The 23,531-nt window shown below is 31.0% G+C and overlaps 1 protein-coding gene across 9 annotated transcripts in view; it reads right to left on the reverse strand.

The window, feature by feature from the left end:
* The window catches only part of TBCK (TBC1 domain containing kinase), a 172,781-nt gene that overhangs the window by 113,834 nt on the left and 35,416 nt on the right, over window positions 1-23,531 (reverse strand). For all 9 annotated transcript variants that reach the window (XM_014559202.2, XM_032461169.1, XM_032461172.1 and 6 more), the window contains 9 exons: window positions 19,867-19,981; window positions 18,312-18,385; window positions 14,793-14,934; window positions 9,819-9,879; window positions 8,621-8,682; window positions 8,310-8,371; window positions 7,177-7,325; window positions 5,916-6,054; window positions 4,495-4,594 (listed from right to left, as the gene is read on the reverse strand). In XM_014559202.2, the coding sequence (XP_014414688.1) occupies window positions 4,495-4,594; window positions 5,916-6,054; window positions 7,177-7,325; window positions 8,310-8,371; window positions 8,621-8,682; window positions 9,819-9,879; window positions 14,793-14,934; window positions 18,312-18,385; window positions 19,867-19,981 (904 nt within the window). The remainder of the gene's footprint in view (window positions 1-4,494; window positions 4,595-5,915; window positions 6,055-7,176; window positions 7,326-8,309; window positions 8,372-8,620; window positions 8,683-9,818; window positions 9,880-14,792; window positions 14,935-18,311; window positions 18,386-19,866; window positions 19,982-23,531) is intronic.

A 23,531-nucleotide genomic window follows, 5' to 3' on the forward strand; every position in this document is an offset into this window, starting at 1 on the left:
CAGAGATTTTGGAATTATCAGACCAGCAATTTAAAATAACTATAATTAAAATGCTAAGGGCTGTAAGGGAAGAAATGGACAACATGCAAAATCAGGTGGGTAATATAAGCAGAGAGATGAAAATTCTAAGAAAGAATGAAAAGATGTAACCTACGTGTAAACAGGAATACACAAAAGAGGATAGAGAAAGGAATGGAGGAAATATTTGAAGTAATGATGACAGAAATTTTTAAAATAAAACATACACCAAATGATGAAATCCAAGAAGCTCAGAGAACAACAAGCAGGATAAATTTTTTTTAAAAAGTCTACACCTAGGCATATCATAGTCTAACTATAAAAACTCAAAGACAACAAGAAAATCTTAATAGAACTAAGACAGAGGTGAGGGGAACTTTACCTATAGAGGAACAAGGATAAGAATTACATGGGATTGCTCTTCAAAAACCATGCAAGCAAGCAAGAGAGTGGAGTGAGATGTCCAAAGTACTGAAAGAAAACAAACAAACTAGAATTCTGTATCCAGCAAAATTATCCTTCAAAAGAAAAGGAGAAAGACCCAACTTCACGTTGTCTAAAAGAAACCCACTTTAAATATAAAGTAATAGATAAATTAAAAGTAGAGATAAGGGAAGTTATACCATAACACTAATTAAATGAAAACTGGAATAGCTATATTAATTTCAAACAAAACTAATTTCAGTGCAAGGAACATCATGTACACACATACAAACATCCTATTTACAAGACCAAAAATAAACTATCTTAGAAATAAATCTGATAACTGATCTACAGACACTAAAAAGCAAATTTTGATATAAAACAGGACCTAAATAAATGGTATATCTATACCATGTTCAAGAAATAGGACTCCATATGTTGAAGATACCAATTCTCTACAGAATAACCTACAAATTCAATGCAATTATAATCAAAATCCTATACTTCTAAAATAAAATTTGACAAGATCATTATAAAAATCAAATAGAAGGACTCCATGTTAGAGTTTGTATTTGAGAATAAATTGGAGATCTCCCTTGCTAGGCATCAAGATCTCATATAAAACAATGTATTAATGTAGTGTGCAATTGGCTAAGGTTATACAAATAGGTCAAAGATCAGAATAAAAAGCCTAGAAACATATCCATGCATATATGAAAGAGTTGGCATTACAGATCAAAAAAAGTAAATGGCGAATTATTCAATATATAGTGCTGAGACAAGGGATTATTTATTATAAACAAAATATGATATTGGACACCTACCTCACATCTTATTCAAAAAAAAAATCTGCCAGTGAATTAATGGACTAAATGTGGAAAAAAGTCTTTAAATCTTTTAGAAAGAAAACAGAAAAATTTTATAAAAAATATGTTTATAATCCTGGTATAACTTTAACTGTTAAAATAAGTAAAATATATCAAATAAAACATATTTGACTACAAAGAAAAACATTAATAAAATTACGAATTCTATTCATTAAAAGACACCATGAAAAAGTTAAAGGAAAAGCCACAGATTAGAGGATACATGCAGTACCTACAGGCATACCTCAAAGATATTGTGGGTTTGGTTCCAGACCACCACAAAAAAGCAAATATCATAATAAAGTAAGTTACACAAATTTTTTGGTTTTCTAGTACCTATAAAAGTTATTTTTACTGTAGTCTATTATACAATAGCATTATGTAAAAAACAAAACAATGTACGTATCTTAATTAAAAATACTTCATTGCTAAAAAATGCTAACCACCACCTGAGCCTTCAGTGAGTATAATATAATATAAAATCTTTTTGCTGCTGTGGAGTCTTGCATTGATGTTGATGGTTGCTGAGGGATTAGGCTTGTCACTGCCGAAGGCTGGGGAGGCTATGGCAACTCCTTAAAATAAAACAATGAAAGTAAGCTGCATCGATTGACACTTCTTTTCATGAATTATTTCTCTGAAGCATGCAATGCTGTTTGATAGCATTTTACCCACAGCAGAATTTCTTTCAAAATTGGAGTCAATCCCCTCAAAACCTACTGCTGCTTTATCAACTAAGTTTAAATAATATTCTCAATCTTTTGTTGTCATTTCAACAATTTTTACAGCATCTTCACCAGGAGTAGATTCCATCTGAAGAAACCACTTTTCTCATCCATAGGAAGCAACTCCTCATCTGTTATTTGAAGTTTGATCATAAGAATGAAGCAATTCAGTCACATCTTCAGGCTCCACTTCTAATTTTACTTCTCTTGCTATTTCTAACACATCTGTAGTTCTGTCTTGCCCTGAAGTTTTGAACCTTTCAAAGTCATCCTTGAGGGTTGGAATCAACTTCTTCCAAATTCCTGTTAATGTGGATATTTTGATCTCTTCCCATGAATTATAAATGTTGTTATTGGCATCTAGAATGGTGAATGCTTTCCAGAAAGTGTTCAATTGACTTTGCTTAGATCCATCAGAGGAATCACTATGCATAGCAGCTAGAGCCTTACTTAACTTACTTCTTAAAGAAAAAGGCTTGAAAGTCAAAATGAATCCCTTGATTTGTGGGCAGCAGAATGGATGTTAGCAGGCATGAAAAAAATATTAGTTTTGTTGTATATCTCCATCAGGTCACTTGGGTGACCAGGTGCATTGTCAGTGAGTGGGAACATTTTGAAAAAAAAATTTTTTTTCTGAGCCGTAGATCTCAACAGTTGGCTTAAAATATTTAGTAAACCACGTTGTAAATAGATGGGCTGTCATCTAGGCTTTGTTGTTCCATTTATGGAGCACAGGCAGAGCAGATTGAGCATCATTCTAGAGGGCTCTAAAGGTTTTCAGAATGGTAAATCAGCATTGCCTTCAACTTAACATTACCAGCGGCATTAGCCCTTAACAAGAGGGGTCAGCCTGTCCTTTGAAATCGGGCATTAGCTTCTCCTCCCTAGCTATGAAAGTCCTAGATGGCATCTTCCAATATAAGGCTGTTTCATCTACGTGGAAAATCTGTTGTTTAGTGTAGCCACCTTCATTAATTATTTTAGCTAGATCTTCAGGATAACTTGCTGCAGTTTATACATCAGCATTTGCTGCTTCACCTTGCATTTTTATTTTCTGGAGATGGTTTCTTTCCTCAAACCTCATGAACCAAGTGCTGCTAGCTTCAAACTTTTCTTCTGCAGCTTCCTCACCTCTCTCAGCCTTCACAGCATTGAAGAGAGCTGGCCTTGCTCTACATTAGGCTTTGGCTGAAGGGAATGCTGTGGCTGGTTTGATCTATCCAGACCACTACAACTTTCTCCTTATCAGCAATATGGTTGTTTTGCTTGTTTATCATTCATATGTTCACTGGAGTAGCACTTTTCTTCTCCTTCAAGAACTTTTTCTTCTTATTGACAACTTGGCTGTTTGGCACAAGAGGTCTAGCTTTTGGCCTACCTCAAATTTTGACACACTTTCATCAATACTAAGCTTAACCATTTCTAGCTTTTGATTTAAAGTGAGAGATGTGCAACTCTTTCTTACACTTGAACACTTAGAGGCCACTGTAGGGTTATTTATTGGCTTAATATCGATATTTTTGCATCTCAGGGAACAGGGAGGCCAGAGAAGATGGAGAGAATTGGAATAGCCAGTTGGTGGAACACTCAGACACACACTATATTTACAGATTAAGTTCGCTGTCTTATATAGGCTTGATTCAGGGTGCCCCAAGACAATTATAATAGTAACATGAAAGATCACTGGTCACAGATCACCATAACAAATATAATAATAATAATGAAAATGTTTGAAATATTACAAGAATTACCAAAATGTGACACACAGACACAAAGTAAGCAAATGCTGTTGGAAAAATAGGGCTGACAGGCTTGGCTGATGCACGGTTGCTACAAATCTTCAATTTGCAAAAAAAATGCAGTATCTGCAAAGTGCAATAAGCTAAGTGCTATCATTGAGGTATGCCTGTATATAGCCAACAAAGCATCCATATGTGAATACATTTTTAAAAGTCCTCAAATCAATACAAAATCACTCAATGAAAAAACTGGAAAGAGATATGAGCTAAGTAATGCCTAAAAGAGATAAAAAAAATGGCCAAAAATATGAAAAGACACATAACTGCACTTTAATCAGGGAATTAAAAATTAGTATTATAGCAAAATATGATTCCACTTGTTTTAGAACAATAACTGCTTTAAACTTGATAATACCATGTGTTATTATGTATGTGGAGAAATGAGAACCCTTATCCAATTATGGTAAAAAGATGAAGTGATAAAAACCACTTCTGTGAACAATCAGACAATATATATACTAAGCTGATGATGTACAGATCCTATTTTCCAATAATGCCATTCTTGGGCACATACCTTAAAAAAATTCTCATATATATCATGATATCAGGGAGGAATTTAAAGCTTCATGTGTACCTGTAAGGTTTTATTTTTAAAAAAAAAGAAAAGGAAAGGAAAGGAAAGAAAAAACATTTGAAGCAAATTTGCCAAAATACCATTCTTACATTTCTTAGCTGGCATAATGACAATGTCACAGTGGTATCATCTAATAGTGAGCTTCTATCTCGACCTTGTCCAAAGCTTTCACCATCTTCAAAGAGAAAACTGAAAGGAGATTTAAAAAATAGTTAATTATTTTAATGAGCACAGAAATCTATTATTTCTTCTAGGAAATAAAATGTATTCTACATCATCAATCTCTTCATCAAAAGAAAGAAATTTTAGACTGAATGGGTTAATAAAAAATGTAACTGTTGGTCAAAGTTTCTCCAGACAATTCACATTTAAAAATATATGTTGAGTTGGCATAAATACAGTATATAAATATAAAGTATTTTAGGAATACAAAAGTATGATTTACACTCTTTGTTCACACAGGTGCAATGCTAAAATTACTCTCCTGACACTATGTAAATGTGCTCCTGAGGAAGTTTATATGAGCAAAAAATGATAAAGGGAAGAAGAAAGAAAAATGCTAAGGATGATCATTTCTCAGGGGAAAGAATGCTGAATAATAAATGCATGGAGTCTGTTTAGAGTTTTAGAGAATTACTTTTGAGAATTTTTATATCCTTCAAACCATTTATTCTTGGAATTTCCATCATTTTATTTCCTGATTTTCTACTTAATTCATTCTATGAACAGCATAATTAAAGTTAATATTTAAAAATCAGTTTAAGGGGGGAAAAATAGAGAACAAATGCTATATTCAAACAATTAACCTAAAATTTAACACATGAAGAAAAATATGATCAGCAGATGATTTCTACAGTTACTTACAAAGATCAAATCTAGTCCTGGATCTAAAATTAAAACTTTAAAGCACTGGTGGAAATGCAAGAGATTCAGGTTCTCTACTTCTTGAATAAATATGAAGAACAAGGGAACAGTAGCAATTTTGGCCCATAGTACTGCATTATCATTTAACTTCTAGGTAATTTATAGGATGGTGTCCAAGAACTTACACAGTTCTGCAGATTTTTTCAACAGTGAATTAGCACCGTGAAGATCTCTAGACAAGTAATGATGTCACTGAGCACATTTTAAAATATTATTAGAGGTATAAAATAGTTCCTCATAAAGGGTACACTAGCCTAGTTTATTAGCTCTCTTAAACATTACTGTCTTTTCTAATTTGCACATTTTTCATTTATTGATCACCAATTACTGTGAGAGATTTCATAATAACTTTATTTCAAATAGATCATAAAGTAAATTCTTTATTAAAAACAATATTTATTAAAAATAATAAAAACATTGATGGGAACTCTGCAATTAGAAACTCCAGCCAAGAAAACAAGCTATTGACTTCAAATTGCGTTCATAATCACTTTGTTGGAATGTCTACCAAAAGAAAAGAATATCAAATTTTAAAAATGTCATTACTAGATTTTTCTCATTTCCAAGAGAAGTTTTCTTTCCTTACTTGGGGAGTGTGCAGATAGGTGGTTTGGATCGAATGATTTCCTTATTCACAAGCTCTTTTTCCAAGTCACCTCCAGCTAAACACCATAGGTAATACACTTCTTCAATAGATCTTTCTGCCAGGTAATCACTGTTTATATCTATTAATGGCAAATTAAAAAGAATCATAGTTATCACACTTTCTGCTTTTATTAAAAGGCAATAGGCAATAATAGCTGACATTTTAGAAAAGTAAAAACTGAAGAACGTAGTAAGACTCCCTTTAGAATATTCATACTACAAAATGCACAGAGGATGAAACGCAGATTTACATATTGGTTGTACATTCAGTTTTTTTGAGAAAAAGTATAATTTTTACCTTCTTTATCAGAGATATATGGGATATATATCCTATATATCTCAGATATATTGAGCTCTGTGGGATAGAAATAAGGGCAAGAAAAAGTGTTTGGGTAAGGAATCAACAAAAATTGCCCCATCCTTTGTGTATTGAGGCAATTGCTGCCTCTTCTGAGAAGTCTCTCTTGATGTCTCAGGTAGGTTTTGCTTCCACTTCACTATGTTCATATTGACCTTCATTTACAATAGCAATTGTGAGACTAAATGTTTGTCTGCCTCCCCATTTGGCGTGAATGATACTTGAAGATACAGTGTACGAAACGTAGTAGGAAGTCAATAAATATTTGACTGAATGAATGTTTAGTAAATATTTTATGGCATGACTTATGCCATGATAACTTTTCAGTATAAAAGTACCTTACTGGTGTCCCTAAAAAACACATTCTGGGAGTTTTAATCTTCACCAGAGAAATGAAAAGAGAAAAAGTGATATTCTGTTATAAATGTGGAATATAATGATATGGACCTCCTACCAATAATATGATTTTTTGAGATCATTTAAAATAAATTATAAGCAATATGATGTATAAATATTGGTTTAGTGGAAATTCCATCAGAAATTAGATGATTTGACTTTAGGTTTAAATTTGAGATGAAATAGGACTTTGGTTTGCATAATAAAAAAAATTTTTGGTACTACTTCCTTTCCTCAATTCTTAAAGTTCTTGGTCCAAAGTAATTTAAATTTAAAGGATTAAAAGTTTAGTTATATTTTAACCACTTCCAGAATTATTTCTTAATTCTCAGATAAGTATCCATAAAATCTCACTAATGTAAATATATATATTGATGATAAGTTCAAAAATGAAAGTAGGACAAGGTTTTAAAACAAGGCTCATATTCTTTGCCTTAGTTATGATTACCTTTACACAGCTGACTGATATCCTCAGGCAGAGTTAAATCAGCACATCTCAGAGAAGATGAAAACAGGCTGGCAGGTTTGGTAAAGGGAATATGTAAGGGTGACACTTCACTGAACACCTTGTCCTGCATTAATTCATCCGGGGTTGGCCTTAAGAAACACATTTAAAATGCACAGCATGAATGAAAGTCTTCAAAATTACCCTAGAATAATGGCACATCTTCAAGTGGATAGTTAAAAGTCTTAAACACCTTATTAGTATAGAAAATAATAAAGCTCTCCTTTATTAGAGTCTTAGTAGAGTCTTAAAAAATAATCAAGTGACTGCAAGTAAATGCTGAATTTTTTTACCTTTGTTGTGCTTTTTGTACTAAATTTATGATGTATCAAAAGTTATTACATATGAGTATCTCCACTGTTTACTTTTAGCTTGACCATCATGTACCTCCTTTACTGAATATCTTAATTAAGTAATAAAAATTTAAACTGATAATACTTTTGGTTTTCTTCCTAGTCTTAGTTTAATGTGGTATATTTACCCCAAGCTATGCTTTAAATACCATTCCTCTCTTCCTAACACATCTTAATAAAGATGTTTTTCTAAAGACAAATTGGAATACATTATTTTCAAATATTACATACATACAGAGTTTAGGGATAACTGTATGGCTAACAGTGACATCATCAAATGAAAATAAATAATACAACTTCTAAGAAATCCTTTTATATTATCAGTGATTGTTAACTCATCTCATGGTTTATCTGGGTTCTTTTCTATAATACATATTTGCCAATAAACTTTTGTTCTCATTTTTTCTCATATCACTTGTATCATATCATTTGTATCTCATATCATTTGTGGAATATCTACATTCCACAGTTTAGCTGATTTTCTAATTGGAGGCTAGAAAATGAACTAGTAACTTCTTTGGTATATGCTCATTTTCTGACCATGGTTTAATTACTTTTTCTTCTTTTATTACCATACATTAAAACCATAACTAACAGTTATGGTACTGATATAAATTACATATTACTATAAGTGTAAATATTCTTATTTAATCCATTAGTATTAAAAAATTCACTACTTATATGTTAGGATCTCAGTAATAATCCCAAACTCTTAATATCAACCTCTTGGAAGGGTGGAAGGTGAGGCACTTCTTCAAAAGATCTATCACATTTTCAGGAAGTTCCTGGTAAATAAAGAGAGAAAAGAACTATTTTAAATGATCCACTTAAAATTTTATATTACTTAAATGTTTGCTACTTAAGGACGTTCCGACATGTTTTGAAAGTCTTTATTTGGACTTTATACAAATTCGTATTAGTTTGTCACTCTGTGAAACAGCAAATATGTAGAGAAATAAACACAGCTATAAAACAGTTTGCTACTGGATCCCACGTATGCAAAATAAATTTTCAATAGAAGATTTGTGACAAACCTTTATAATGTCCAGACAACCATGCTCTTCAGCCAAAACTATTATAGTGTCATCTACACAGTCTATAAAAGAGAAAAATCATATGAATTAAAGCTGCTTTTCTAATTTATCAAATGGAAATTGAGCTCTGATAAAATTTTTTTAATTGCATAATGCAGTTTTGGAACTTGGAGTATTAAAAAGCTTGAGACTTTGTTAACTTTACTTACATGTTTTGATAAAAATAAAGACTTCAGATACTAAGCAGTAATTGAATCACAGCTACTGAAAAAGAGCAGCTTAAATAGTGGGATAAAGGAGTGATTCAAGGAGGTAAAGATTCTCTCTCTCCCTCTCTCTCTCACACATATTACTCTTTAAAAAGGCTTTATTATATTTTTATGATTATAAGACTATTTTTATTACACACAATTTGGAGAATATACACATATTTCTCTGGAATTTAAAGTGTAAGTTTTAGTCTGTAGACTACATTTAGAAATCTCCAAGACTCCTTAATAGTTATATTATCAATCTTTGAAATTAAAGTGGTAAATATGGTAAAATTTTATGCAATTTTGTTTACAATTCATTATTATTTAATATTTACATATTATCTTGTACATATCCTTATTTGTAAACCTTATTAACCTGGACACCAATCTGTCACTCTTTTACACAAAGTGCTCTATCTCCTTTTTACCACCCGTGTTTAATTTATTCTACTCTTAAGTAGATTACACAAATTTACAAGTTTGAATTACAAATATTTGTATCTAATATGCATGTACAATATATGAGGTTGTTATAAGGAAAAATAATATTCTTCCTTAGTCAATACAGTATTCACATATGATTCATCAAACAGAAAGCTCAAAAGTTAAGACATTGTCTGAAGGTAACTGCTACAGAGAAGTACAATTTTATATTCTCATATTTTGATTTCACAAGTTAGTTTACTTGGCTAGATCATAAAGCTAAGACTGTATCCATGCACATTATAATGCCATAGTGAATAAGGAAAGATCTATTATAATATTTCAAAAGGCATTTCTTAAACTGTTCTGCTAATGCTTACCACTGATCATTAAAAAATTTGAAGAAAGTAAAGATATTTCAGTGTATTCACTATTTAGAAGAACACATCCTCAATGTGCATGATTACAGTCACTAAAGATTATATCTACATTTGAAAGACAATTAATTGTGAGACACTTACCTAATGTAAGCAAAAATTTTAGTCTTTCAGAAATATCCAAACTCTGAAATAATTTTCTTCCCTAAATAAAATAGGAAGAGAAATTTTGTTAACATTTACATCATTTTTCTTATGATGGTCTTTTTTTTTTTCAGAGCTGAAAATGATTTTATTAGGTACTTCTATTTCTCTTTAGAGGTTTTATTATATTTTTGAGTTAGCTCCACTAAAGACAAATCATTGGGGACATAACATTTTTTTAAAAGTTGCATAATATTTAACATTCAAATATTTCACATTTCTAATGATCATTATATTCTAGCTTGATCTCAAGCATTCTTCACTTTTGAGACTCACTTATACCTGGTTGTCTAGAGAAACTCCAGGCTACTAGGAATCTTATTTGATTAAGAGACCAAGATGACTCCTCGGAAAGATTCTTATTACCCTTTCATCTACCCAATAATTCTTACTTATATATCACAATCCAGGTCATCTGTTGTCTCCATTAGGAAACATTCCATGATGCTCCTTCCTCTTTCCACGATGACTTAGACAACCATCTTTGTGTTCCCATAGCACCTGATATATTTCTTTAAGACACATGCATTATATTTTAATTGTCCCCTATTAATTGGCTTCAAGGGGCTCCTTGGAATGGAGTCTGGAATCAAACACTTACAACTTCAATGATTATGGGTTCAACAACTACTGTGTGCCAAGTTGGAGTATTCATCCCAAGTCATGTATGTTGAGCAAATTACTTAACTACATTAAGTCTCACTTTTCTCACTTCTAAACTGGAATGCCATGCAGGTTGCAGTGAGGGTTATATAATGTATAAAAAAACACTTAGCATTTTCTGCACAAAGAAAATACTTCATAAATGTTGGCTACTGCTATGTTTTTCTTATTATAATCAAATTAAACTTCTATGATCCTTTAAACAGGCTCAGAAGGAGAAGGCTTAAGAAGATAACCTGGTCTTTATGTAGAGAAAGAGACTGCTTTTCTTTTTTTTTTTTAAATAGAGAGGAAACACTTTCTTAAGAACTTACTGAAATAGAACTACAAGTGGAGAGATCATTGAAAAAAGTTGCCATTCTTCTTTTTTCTCAATTTCTTATACTATTATCAATATTAACCTTCTAAAAATGCAGGTTTGATTTCATCAATATCTTGTTTAAAAACTTTAAATGGTCCCACATACCCTATATAACTAAATATATACTTCTCAATACAGCATTCAAAGTCTTCTAGGATATGGCTCCACTATAACTTTTCAGTCTAAATGCTTACTACTTACTACTTACCTACCCTGTGATGAACACACACACAGACGCACACACATAGACACACAAAGCAGGTAAATTTGATTACACTGGGCCTACATAGGCCTACAGACTGACTCATGTTATTTCCTTACTAGTAATTTTCTCTTCGTGTCTATCAAAGTTCTATATGGTCACTTCTTGCTACCCACAGGGGGTTGGTTGGTCCCAGGACCCACTCAGATACCCACATCCACTGTTGCTCAAGTCCCTTATATAAGATTGTGTAATACTTGCATATCCTCCTGTACATGTTAAATCATCTCTAGATTACTTATAATACCTAATAAAATGCAAATAATATGTAAATAGATGTAAATCAATGTAAACAGTTGCTGTCGTATGGCAAGTTCAAGTCTTGCTTTTTGGAACTTTCTGGAAATTTTTTTTCAAATGTTTTCAATCTGAAGTTGGTTGCATTCGTAGATGCAACAGAATACAGAGGGCAGACTGTATCCTTTATTTCATTCTCACTTCTGAATGTTAATTTTGTGAGTTAAAGAATTCAAAATTCAAAATTATTTTCTCTTAGCACTTTGATAGTATTGGCCACTGTTTTCTTGCATTCACACTGCTAAGAAGTTCAGTGCCAATCTAACTGATATTCTTTGTAGGTAATATGCCTTTTCTTTCTGGCATACTTTAAGATTCTCTCATTAACACTGATAAAGACACCAGAGCTTAGTAAAAGGCAGCTTAGTGTGTTGGTTAAAGGTGTGTAAAGCTTTGGATACAGATTGATGGATACAAATCTGCTTAACTGCTTACTATTATGTAACCAGGACAGGTTGTTTAACCTCTCTGTACCTCAGTTTCCTAATTTGTACAGTAAAGACAGTAACTAGATAAACTTTGTAAGGCTGGTGTGAGTATTGATTGAGATAATAGATGTAAATAGATTATACAAGTACCTGGCACTTACAAAGTGCTCAATAAATGTTACCCATTATGTCATCATAGGTCATCTCCTAAAAGTTTAGTATGAGATTTCTAGATACTTATTGTTGTTGTTGTTTGTATGTTGTGATGTTTTTCTCTTGCCTTGCGAGGTAATTAGTAGGTTCTTCCAAACTGAGAACTTCACTTTCTACTTCTGGTACAAATATTAGAATGTCTGAATCTATATTCCCTGTCTTTGAAAATTTCTTTTATATTTTCAATCTCTTTATCTCTTTGTGTCATATTCTGGGAGAATTAATCAGTGTTTAGTGTGTCCAGTTTCCTATGATTGATCTATTTAGTTCTTTATTTCTTTATTACAAATAGATTTTTTTTTCTTAAAACTCTTAACTGGTTCTCATTTTTTTCAGTAAATGTCCTTGACTTCTAGTTTCTATATTTCTATATTTGTTTCATGAATTTAGTTTTTTCCTTTCTCTCTTAAAAAACACATAACATTTATTTTAGAGTCCTTTCTACTGTAAATAGAATGTAAATTCTATTCATTGTTTCTTTTTCATAGATGTCAACTTCAGATGCTTGGTGTTTCTCAGATATGCATTCATCTTTTAATACAGAGTTCCTATACATCTTTTGGACTATGGAAACTTCTGGGTGGCAGAGTAGCTGTACTGACTTTCTGGTGATATGGCAAGAGCTTCCTAGCAAAATGTTATAGCTTCTCATCTATTTCCTTAGAATTTCTAGTGTACCAAAAGTTCCTTTTGTTAAATGTTGGTGTGTTATTAATTTATATCTTAATATTTTGTATGAAATCTAAAGATTTGATGAGGTAGAGGAAGATTTAAGCCATCCTAAAATTAGACTGTCTAAACTTTCGGCAGCACATAAAATGTCATGAAGCCTCTGTGACGGTATTAATACTTACTTTCTTGGATTTCACACAGCTCTCTGGTGTTTATCTTCAAAGTTTATGAATTTACATTAAATTATAAGCTCTTTGACAGTGCATCTAAATCACAGTTTATTCACTACTGCATTGCTATATACACAGTAAATACTCATCAACATTTGCTAAATTGAATTACTCATATAAGGCATACTTAGATCATTAGTAAAGAGTTTAAATACAGGTGATGGTAATAAAAAGAAAACGCTATACACTTCACATTTACACTTATATATATACTTCACAATCACATTCCAATAAAATTCTTCATTTAGGCTATGATTTTAAACAAAAATAAGATTTACTATCATTTTAAATCAATGAAAAGTAAGATGGTCTAGATGAAGGACAGCAAAGAATCAGAAAATCTGGCATTTTCCCTTAGAAAAAGCAATACCAATGTGTATGCTACCATGTTATTATGAATATTTTAAAATTAATAATAAAATCTAACATTTATAGACTGTTCACAATTCAACACTCAATTCTTTATATACATTAAGTATCCAAGTACTTTATATACATTATGTCATTTACTTTTTCCAACAGCTTTACGATATAGATACTACTACTATTTATGGGAGTGGAGCCAAAGCCTTAAGAAGTTGGGTTAGTTACCCTAAGTCACACAGCTATACTTTCCTGCATTAGATTTCAAACCCAGTTCTGTCTAACCACAAAACTTGGCTATTATGCATTACTACTTCTGTTGTTGTATTAATTCTCAAAATGCACAAAATGAAGAAAATAATGTTAACCTAACTCTTAGATACGGTAAATATCAATGAGTTAGACTTTCAAAATACTTTAAAAACCCCTTGGAAGACAGAACAATAGATGAATAATAAAAATGTCTGCCTCTAAAGACCTCATAGTTCAAGTAAAGCAGATAAATGTGACAAATGCTATAACAGGAGAGCAAAGAAGATAGGGACCTAATCCTGGCAGGTGTTTGGACACAGGATCGACAAAATGTTAGTTGTCCCTCAATATTATTCTCATTTTGAACATGACCCTGTTAGTTGACCCTCCAAATCCATTCTTGCACCTATATGTGGTCACATGAGTAAACTGATCACTAGTGAAAAGTACAAAGTTGGATATTTGCAATTTTACATCATCTTCTTAAAGACTCATTCCTCTCCTTTTCCTATGGCTAAAAAAGATGATAAAAATATTTTTGGAAATTAGATGGTTAGAATGGTGGAGCCAACCCTGACAGGCTAGGTTTCTACAAGACACTGTGGAACAGAGCCCACTCTAACTTTCTGTGACAGTTAAATGAGGGATGAAAACATCTATGTTCTTTAAGTTACTGTATTTTTAATTCTTTTGCTTTTAATAGCTGTGTAGTCTTTATTACCTTAATAAATATAGAGGATATTTGGGGAAGGCCTCATAAAAAGCAAACTCAATTACAAAGTGAGTCTTATAGGAGACAGAACAGGACAGAAGGTATTTGAGGAAGAAAGAATACCACAGAAGAGAAAGAGAGTATGAACATACCAAAGTGTGTAGGCAGTTTCAGTGTAAGCTTTTCTAAATATGTTTAATCTTTTCACTTAGTAAAGTGTAAATTTTTCATACTTAATAAAAGTGTAAACATTTCTAGATATATATACCAACATAATATACAAAAAAATCATTAAGCAGGATTTTTTAAAAAGTAAAATTGAGATTTAAGTCTTTTCTCCTTATGTCTGGTCAATTTACAAAGCAAAAACATATTATTACTTAATAGCTTTCCTATCCAAAAATATTTTTCTAATAAATATACAACTTATTCTTATTAATTTATTATTTCTTCATACATACCACACAAAGCTCAAATAAAATGATTCCAAGAGACCAGACATCTGATTTGGGGCCAGAAGGCAACGGTTTTTCACTTGGTACATGATCACTCGTCTTGAAAATTCCTTGTGCAATTACCTCAGGTGCCAAGTATGATGGATACCTACAATGATATATTTTAAAAATGAATAATGACTATAAACTATAAACAGGAAAAGAAGTATGCAGCAGTACATTTTTACTGTCAGTACAGTAAGATCTATGCAAAAGCTCAATGCAATAAATTAACAATTCTTGCTATGAAGAATTCTAAACTAACCATCATAATACAAGTCTTTATGTCTAGGAATAAAGAGCAAATATATGAGTCTCAAGTAATTTAAAACCTATCTCTACAACATTAGTTCTTTTCTCTGCTTTCCTCTGTGTTAACACATTGTCTTCTTTCAGTCTTCCAGGCTTCCAGGTGTTTTCCCTTCTTCCTTACTATCTTTTCTTTATACTTAACTCTTTTTTTTTTAAATAGTTTTTTTTTTATTGAGTTATAGTCATTTTACAATGTTGTGTTATACTTAACTCTTGTTTAAAGTACATTTTATCTCTGAAAACAGTATTTGTTCTTTTGAATGCTAGGAATGTCAAAATCTGTAAAATACATATAAATTGAAAAGTAAGACTCTTTCCCATCTCTATACTCCAGTCACCCATATATATTCATGTATGAATAAATTTGACCAACCATCACCATTGTCCCATAGGGAAGCATACACAACACGCACTATTCTGTACCCTTTCTTTTTCACACAAAATATATTATGGAGATCATTCTAAAAAAATAGTTTCCTTGGGGAAACTTTTGCAGATGTACACAATATATAGTATTTTTAGCAACACTGTTTGTAACATTAAACAATCTTATGGTTACTGGAGTGGGAGGGAGGGGATAAACTTGGGAGTTAGAGATTTGCAAATATTAACTACTATATATATATATGTAAAAAACAAATTTCTTCTGTATAGCACAGGGAAGTATATCCAATATCTTACAATAACCCTTAATGAAAAAGAATATGAAAATGAATATATGTATGTATATGTATGACTGGGACATTATGCTGTACACCAGAAATTGACACAACATTGTAAACTGACTACACTTCAATAAAACCTACCTTTAAATTACAAAAATAATAATAAATAAATAAAACTTCCAACTGGTGATCTCTAGAAGCATGCATGTGACTTTTGCCCCCAGAATTCTAATTTTCCTTCCAATCAAAAACTGATTAAATTAATTAATAAAAGTAATAAGCCCTACGATTTTTTTTTAATGTAGATTATCTCCTTTTAGCAAGAATCCCTTCTGTAGCATAGTACTTTAACACCCAAAGAAAATTACCAGAACTCTGCTGTGAGTACTGACTGCTGAAATAAATATACGTGCTTTTCATCATCTGTTTGATGTTTTAACAAGGTATTAAGCTACTGGCCAACTGAAATAAATGTCCAATTTCTGACTCTACAATATTTTGAAACAGATGTTAACATTTTACTTTGTTGTTTCTTAATATTTGTCTTTTGAACCAACTGCAAGCTTCTTCTGGTGTAAATGTTTTCTTTCATGCCTTAGCTGTTTGATCACTTTATTTTTCCTGGCTAATGTTTCATATTTTTCTCTTTGATACCTTCTGGTCAGACCTTTTGGGTCTAAGATTTCAAAGTAAGCCAAACCAAATGGCACACAAGACCAATTCAATCCAAGCATTTAAAATTCAAACATTAACTCTTCAAAATGCTTTATGTGCTTTAAGAAAAATCACTTGCTTTCTTCTATTCATCACTAAAACCCAAAGCACCTTTAAGTAAAAGGTACAAAATTAAAGTAATTTTCGTTTGTTTTGTTTTTAGATTTCTCTCTTATACAAACTTAGACAAAATGAAGAAGCACGTTTACTGCAGCTTCTTAAAAGCTACTCAAAAGGCAATGATCACATGTGATGAAGATACTAGAGCTCTGCAATGAATTTTAATTATATGCAAAAGGTTTTTTAAACAAATAAAGGATAGGCTATTGTTACAAAATTTTGTTTTCTTGAGTGTGAAAACTGTTGCCTATGCCACAAGTTTTGATACACAAAACTATAAGATTATGAATGTATGCACATTAATAAGTGAGCCATCAAAATAGAAAATTTTCCCATTAAACAATGAGCTTCTTCAAGATGGGAACTGACTTTATCCACTTTTGTATATCAAGCAGCCAGAAGAAAAGGTGTTCAATAAATATTTTCTTAATAAATAAAGGAAAGAATGACTAGACAGTTTAAGGTTATTAGTTATGACCTAAGTAGTAAAAATTTTAAGTAAGAAAACCTACAGTATAACTTAAAAAGATAAAAGGTGATTTTAAAATGAGACCTTTTTTTTTAAACATCTCTTTAAACAATATTCTCCTGCAGAAACTCACTCCATAACTCCAAACCACAATTCCCAATAATGGAGTGATAGGACTGTCTTTAGAGAGCCCAAAAAGCAAAACACAAATAGATATTATTAAAAACAATCTCACAGTAATTGGAAAAGATGCTTAAGATCTCTAGATAACAGTATTATATCAATTTTAATTTCCTGGTTTTGATAATTGTTTCATGGTTCTGTAAGAAAATTCTTTTCTTTAGGAAATATAAAGTGAAGTATTTAGGGGTAAAAGGCCATTATGTACATTACAACTCTTAAATGATTCAGAAAAAAATTTATACATACACACATATGTGTAAGAGAAAAGAAAGAGATGAGACAAATGCAGGGAAATGTCAATTTCTGAGGAATCTTGAATGAAGGTTATACAGGAATTCTTTGTACTATTTTGTAACTTCTATATATCTAAGTTAATGTCAAAATTAAACACTTATTAAAGAATTATATTATTAACATGTTTAAAAAGCAACTACTAAATATATAAAAAATCTATATCAAAAGCACACAATTGAGTACAGGATGAAATCAACTTTCATTCCTTTCTGGAGACCAACACAAATCTGGAATTCCATGTGAGAAGTGATCAAATAAACCTCTCCAAAATTAAACACAGATTTTCAGGTATAGAATCTACCCCATTACCTCTGATATCTACAATGATTTGATTTAAGTCTTAATGTACAGTAATATCTTAGAGAACAGGGAATTAATTTTTGCAACATTAGAGAATAATACGAGAGTAATTTTTCAGTCTTGAGGAACACACATTATCACTAAGTGAGAATCTGGGCAGACTTCTTGACTTATATTTATCTAGTTCTGAATGAAATAAAATCAACCAGTAAACATTAAAGGTGAAAAAGGTCAACATCAGGGAACTTTTGTATGCTGGCAAAAACCCACTGTCTATTCTTTGAAAAATATGTGGAAATTTAGGATATGTTTAATTTAAAAGAGCTAGTTTTGTGTGAAAAAGTAATATAAGTAATAATTAACAAAATACATACTTTATCAAAGATTACAAAGTTTAAGACAGAACTCAGAAAACATACATATTCTTACCCAATTGGGAAATCAACATCATCACCATATGCTGTCATGTGGTAAAGTCCAAATTTAGCCAGTTTAACATGTCCCTACAATAGTAAAGAAAAAAACTGACTATAAAACATTTTAGTATTATTGGCAGGGAAAATTATGAACATATATTTTATAAGTAAGGAAACCATCATATAGTCATATACACTAAGAAAAAAATTATATTTTAATTTATCAAAATTTTATTAAAAACTCTCAGTATTTGAAGTATGCTTTATATTCATTACAAATATATATACACACATATATAATAATATAGATATCAAAATGACTAACATTAAACAATTTTTGCTGTTTGCCTTTTCCAGGCTTCTTAAAAAATCAAAAATGGTCTCATTTGTCTTGAATCCCTGCTTAGTATATTTTGTGGTAATTTTCACAAAAGGGTTTTTTTCCCAGGAATTTGAGTCTATTCATAATGTTATAATTTAAACCTGACGTGGACGTTCTTAACTTGAAAAGATCAGTTCACAAATCAGCAAGGCATTAGTGAATCTGCTCAATTTCCAACACTTTTTTATACTGTTTGAGGATAACCATAATTATCACAAGTGGGGCCCTTAATAAAAAACAATTATAAATTTCTTAAATCTCCTGTTTTTTTCCTTTAAGATTTTAAGAATTAAAAAAATTAAGTCAATTGTAAAATTGGTTTGTTTTCTTTTCCTCAAGAACACTATTTCCCAGCATTATAAGACATTTATATTCTAAAACAATTCAGATTGGTTAGATACTTTACTACCATAAGCATGAAATTAATTAGAATCATCTTATCTTTATATTTTAATATTATAGGGTGAGTGTATTGAAAGTCTGGAAGACAATCAGAGAAAAAGAATAATACCACTAATACAGAAAATAATTTTCCAGAAAAAAATCCTCATAGTTATTTTATATGCTCATAAAAAAGAATAAAATTATGATTATTTCTGAAAAAGTATCACCCTGCTATCCATAATTCTCTTAGCAGGGTTGACTAGCTTTTTATTAATCCCTTAAAAGATTTCCAAGCAGAGAAGCAGTACTCCAATTAAAAAAAAGAAGCTATGTATGAACAGCTGGTAAATAAAGAAGATAAGTGAGAAATAAAATAGAAAGAAGGAAGTAGGAAAGAAGAATAAAATGGAGAAAATACATTGCAGTTGTGCTATGAGAAAAATGTTCTATGTAAATAGACAATCTTACTTAAGATGAAAAGAAATTCAGAGGGGTAGACTGGGAAGCCACAATGCTTATCTTTTAGAAAATGTGTGAAAGGAAAAACAAAACATGATATTAGAAAATGAGTTTTACACAAAAAGAATAACACATGTGAAAGACACATGGATTTATATAATTTAAAGTTACTTTTTTTTGTTGACCACAACTATATTACATTTCATATAGTCTTTTCATTATGAATAGTATTAAAACATATTCTAATTTTATAGTCCCTCTGATTAATAGAGTGGATCTGATTTCAGTAGCATCCAACCTGAAATTAAAAAAGAAATTACTTAATGAATAATTTGATGATTACCTTTATATCCAAAAGGATATTATGAGGAGACAGTGCCCGGTGTACTATACCATGTTTGTTCATATACTGTAGGCCCTGAAGTACCTCAAATGCTATGCACAGAACTTTTGAATAGCTACAAAAGGAAACAAAAAGTCACAGATTAATAGATCAATTATAAAGCAGATATAGAACCTGCTTTACAGAATAAAACAAGGTTCAGTGATAAAACTCAAAGAATTATATTTTTATTGTTCCTCCTCTATTCAGAGAAAAAGAAGCTATACATTTTCTAAAATATCTACTTGCACATATTTTTGATTTTCTGATTACAACAGAGTTAATCTGACAAAGAACCTATAGTTTCCTAAAGGTTAATTTAATAGCAGCATTTGTTCTTCTAGGAAGGGAGTTTAATTTTGGTGGTGTGCAAATGACCTTCTGCAGGTTTGGCTTTGCCAAATTATCAGGACAGTTTCAGAATATATGGCAGAACTAAGTCAATGAAAACCACCTATCTTGCTCCAGACAAAATACCTAAAAAGAAAAAGAGCTACAATATATTTTATGGCAGATAGACACGAGCTTACTTTCCACATCAGTCCACAAAGCAAACTCTAGTAATTTATGATTTATCACACATTTCTCTTTCCAATCCTATTCTCTCTTAAGCCATCATCTACAGGGAGCCCCAGTTTCTTTCTCTTTCTCCCTCTACCTTCGTCTCTTTCTTCCTCTGCAGTTTTTAAAAAATAAAACATCATTCATATAGGAAGTTAGGAAGAATATACAGAAAAGTAAGGGAGACTAATTCAAATCCAATCCCCCCAACCACCAATATTAACTTTTGGGTATAGATCTCTTTTCTACTTTTTTTTTTTAACATTTTAAACTACACTTAAAAAAAATTAGTATCTTCTGGTAACCACTAAATTAATTTTTATAAAAAAGTATAAATAACAAGCCAACAGTGACAATAAGATGAAATTATAAAAAAGTATTCAACTTAAAAGCAGGCAGAATAAAAGGAAAAAAGAACAAAGAACAAATGAAACAATTAGAAATTAATTAACAAATTTTAATTCAGATATATCAATTATTAAATTAAATATAAATGCTCCAAACTCACCAGTTAAAAGATAAGAATTGCCAGATTGGTAAGAATTAAGACTCAATTGTATTCAGGTGACAAGGAACCCACATTAAACAAAAGATGTAAATTAAAAGTAAAAAGATGGAATAACAGATCACTGATTGCCATGGGCTTAGGTGGAGGGAGTGTTCTGACTACAAAGGAGAATGGGAAAAACTTGCCTGATAGGATTGTTCTATTCTTAATTTTGGTGATAGTTAACAGGACTGAGTTCGTCAAACTGACTAAACTGTACACAGTAAAAAAGGGTAAATTTTAAGGTATGTAAATTAATCTCAATAAACCAGACATTAAATAATAGGCTGAATAAAATTTTTTAAAATAATGATTACTATATGACTCCTTCCTCTAAATTAAACCATAAGAAAGACTCAGAGATGAAAAGTTAAAATCTCCCTCTCCTCCCATCCTAGTCTGACCTTCCAGAAGTAACCACTATTAGCAGTTTCTGTTTTCTTCTGGTGGCTAGACTTTTACTTAATGTAATTAACTCTTCACTATGCAAGATGATATAATTAACATATTTCCCATTTCCCTTTTCCAACTCTCTGACTTTTATTGTGTATACTATATTTACATTATCAAATTTTTATAAGAGATAAAAGAAACATTCACTCCTTTCCTGAAGACTAAGCAAATAAACAAGTAAACTTATAATATGACTATACAGCAATTAAGCTCTAATGAGAAAAATTAGGGAAGAGAAGAGAGAATGTGGGGTACCAGGTTGCTATTATATATATATAGTACAAGCAAGGAAAGCCTGGCCTCACTGAGGTGACATTTGTGCAAAAAGTTAAAGGAAGTGGAAAAAAAACCCATGCACCTCTCTGGGAAACGTGTGATTCAGAGGGCACAGTAAAAGTCCTGAACCGGGTGAATGTACAGCAGTTAAATCAAAGACAAAAACGCAGTGAAGCCACTGTGCATGCAGTAGAATGAGCAAAGGGTAAGGTTGGTAGGAGATGAGGTCACAGAGAGAGCAAGAAGCCAGATCATGTAGGGCCATCTAGTCCACTGTAAAGCCTTTGCTTTTTACTCTGAGACAGATGGGAAGTGATTGGTACATTGCTGTATTAAATTTAGTAAAAATTCACTGTTGAATTAAGTAGAGAAGGAAATACTAATCTAAGCCACTTAACCCCTAGCTCTCAAGAGAAAATGTCTACCATCAGGATTTAATGGCTACCGTAATTTTGTAATTATAACTCTATTCATGAAGATCATCATTAGCTACCATCATTTTTTATACCTCATATTATTCTTTTTGTGTTTCTTTTTTATTTAGCTACAATACATTCATGAGAAAAATTTTCATAAGGGTAGGAGGAGTAGACATTTTAAACCATGGCATGTCTTAAATGTGTTATTCTTGTCTTTAAACTTAGAATTTCTCCGTGGCCTTCAAGTGTTCTTCATTAATTGTGAGAAGTCTAATATCAGTCTGATTCTAATTTTGTTGTAGATATCCTGTTATTCCTTTCTGGAAGCTTGCAGGGTTCTTTTTCACTTTATCCTTAGTCTTAACAAAATTTTAGCCTAGTATGTCTAGAGTGTGGGCATTTGAGAATTTGTGCTTGTAAGTAGCAGGTGTGCCCTTTTAATCTGAAGACTCACATGTTCCATTAACACAAAAACATTAACAAGGAAAAGTTGATTTATTATGTCTTTGATTATTATCTCCTTCTACTGTATCTTTTAGTTGGAACTCTTAGGGGACAGATGAAAATTGGATTTATTCTCTATATCAACTTTCTTTTCATTTCCTATGAACACGGCCTTGGCTCTATTCTATTATTTAATTTCCAAGAATAGAGATAATTACAAAATTTCCTGTTCTGTTCTCTAGCTGTTCCTTTTCAATAGATCCTGTTCTTTGGTTATGAATACATTATTCTTTTGAGTCTCTCTAAAGACAATTATCAGAATTCTTTTAATTCAGGAAACAAAAAAGTATGTTATCTTTTAAAATTGAAGTATAGTTGATTTACAATGTTGTGTTAGTTTCAGGTGTACAGCAAAATGACTCAATTACATATAATTTAATATATGTATATTAAATATATAAACAATATTAAATATTACTATACCATATATTATATATTAGTATACTATATAATATATAAAACTGTTATATATTAATAAATATAACAATTATGTTAGATTATATATTTAATATATTATTATACATGTAAAATATATATTTATGTTATATATTACTATATAATATGTTATATGCTATTATAATAAATAATAATAAAAAGAAGTACACATGTATATGTACAATTGAAAAAATATATGTTATCTTCATTTCCTCTGGGGTAAGTTTTTTTTTTTCTCCTTTGGCTCTCTCAAACTGTTTTTTCCCTCAAGTGTCTGGTAGTTCCTGGCTGTCATATTTTAATAAAGCAATAAGTGAATATTCTCCATGAAGTGTGTAAAAAAGAAACAATAAAAGTTACTATTTATAAAGAATGCTTATTTACAGTGATCTGTAAACTATTTCTCTTTATCAAATAGTTCCTTCCATATG

Source organism: Camelus ferus, chromosome 2, assembly GCF_009834535.1.
Source record: "Camelus ferus isolate YT-003-E chromosome 2, BCGSAC_Cfer_1.0, whole genome shotgun sequence".
Lineage (NCBI taxonomy): Eukaryota > Metazoa > Chordata > Mammalia > Artiodactyla > Camelidae > Camelus > Camelus ferus.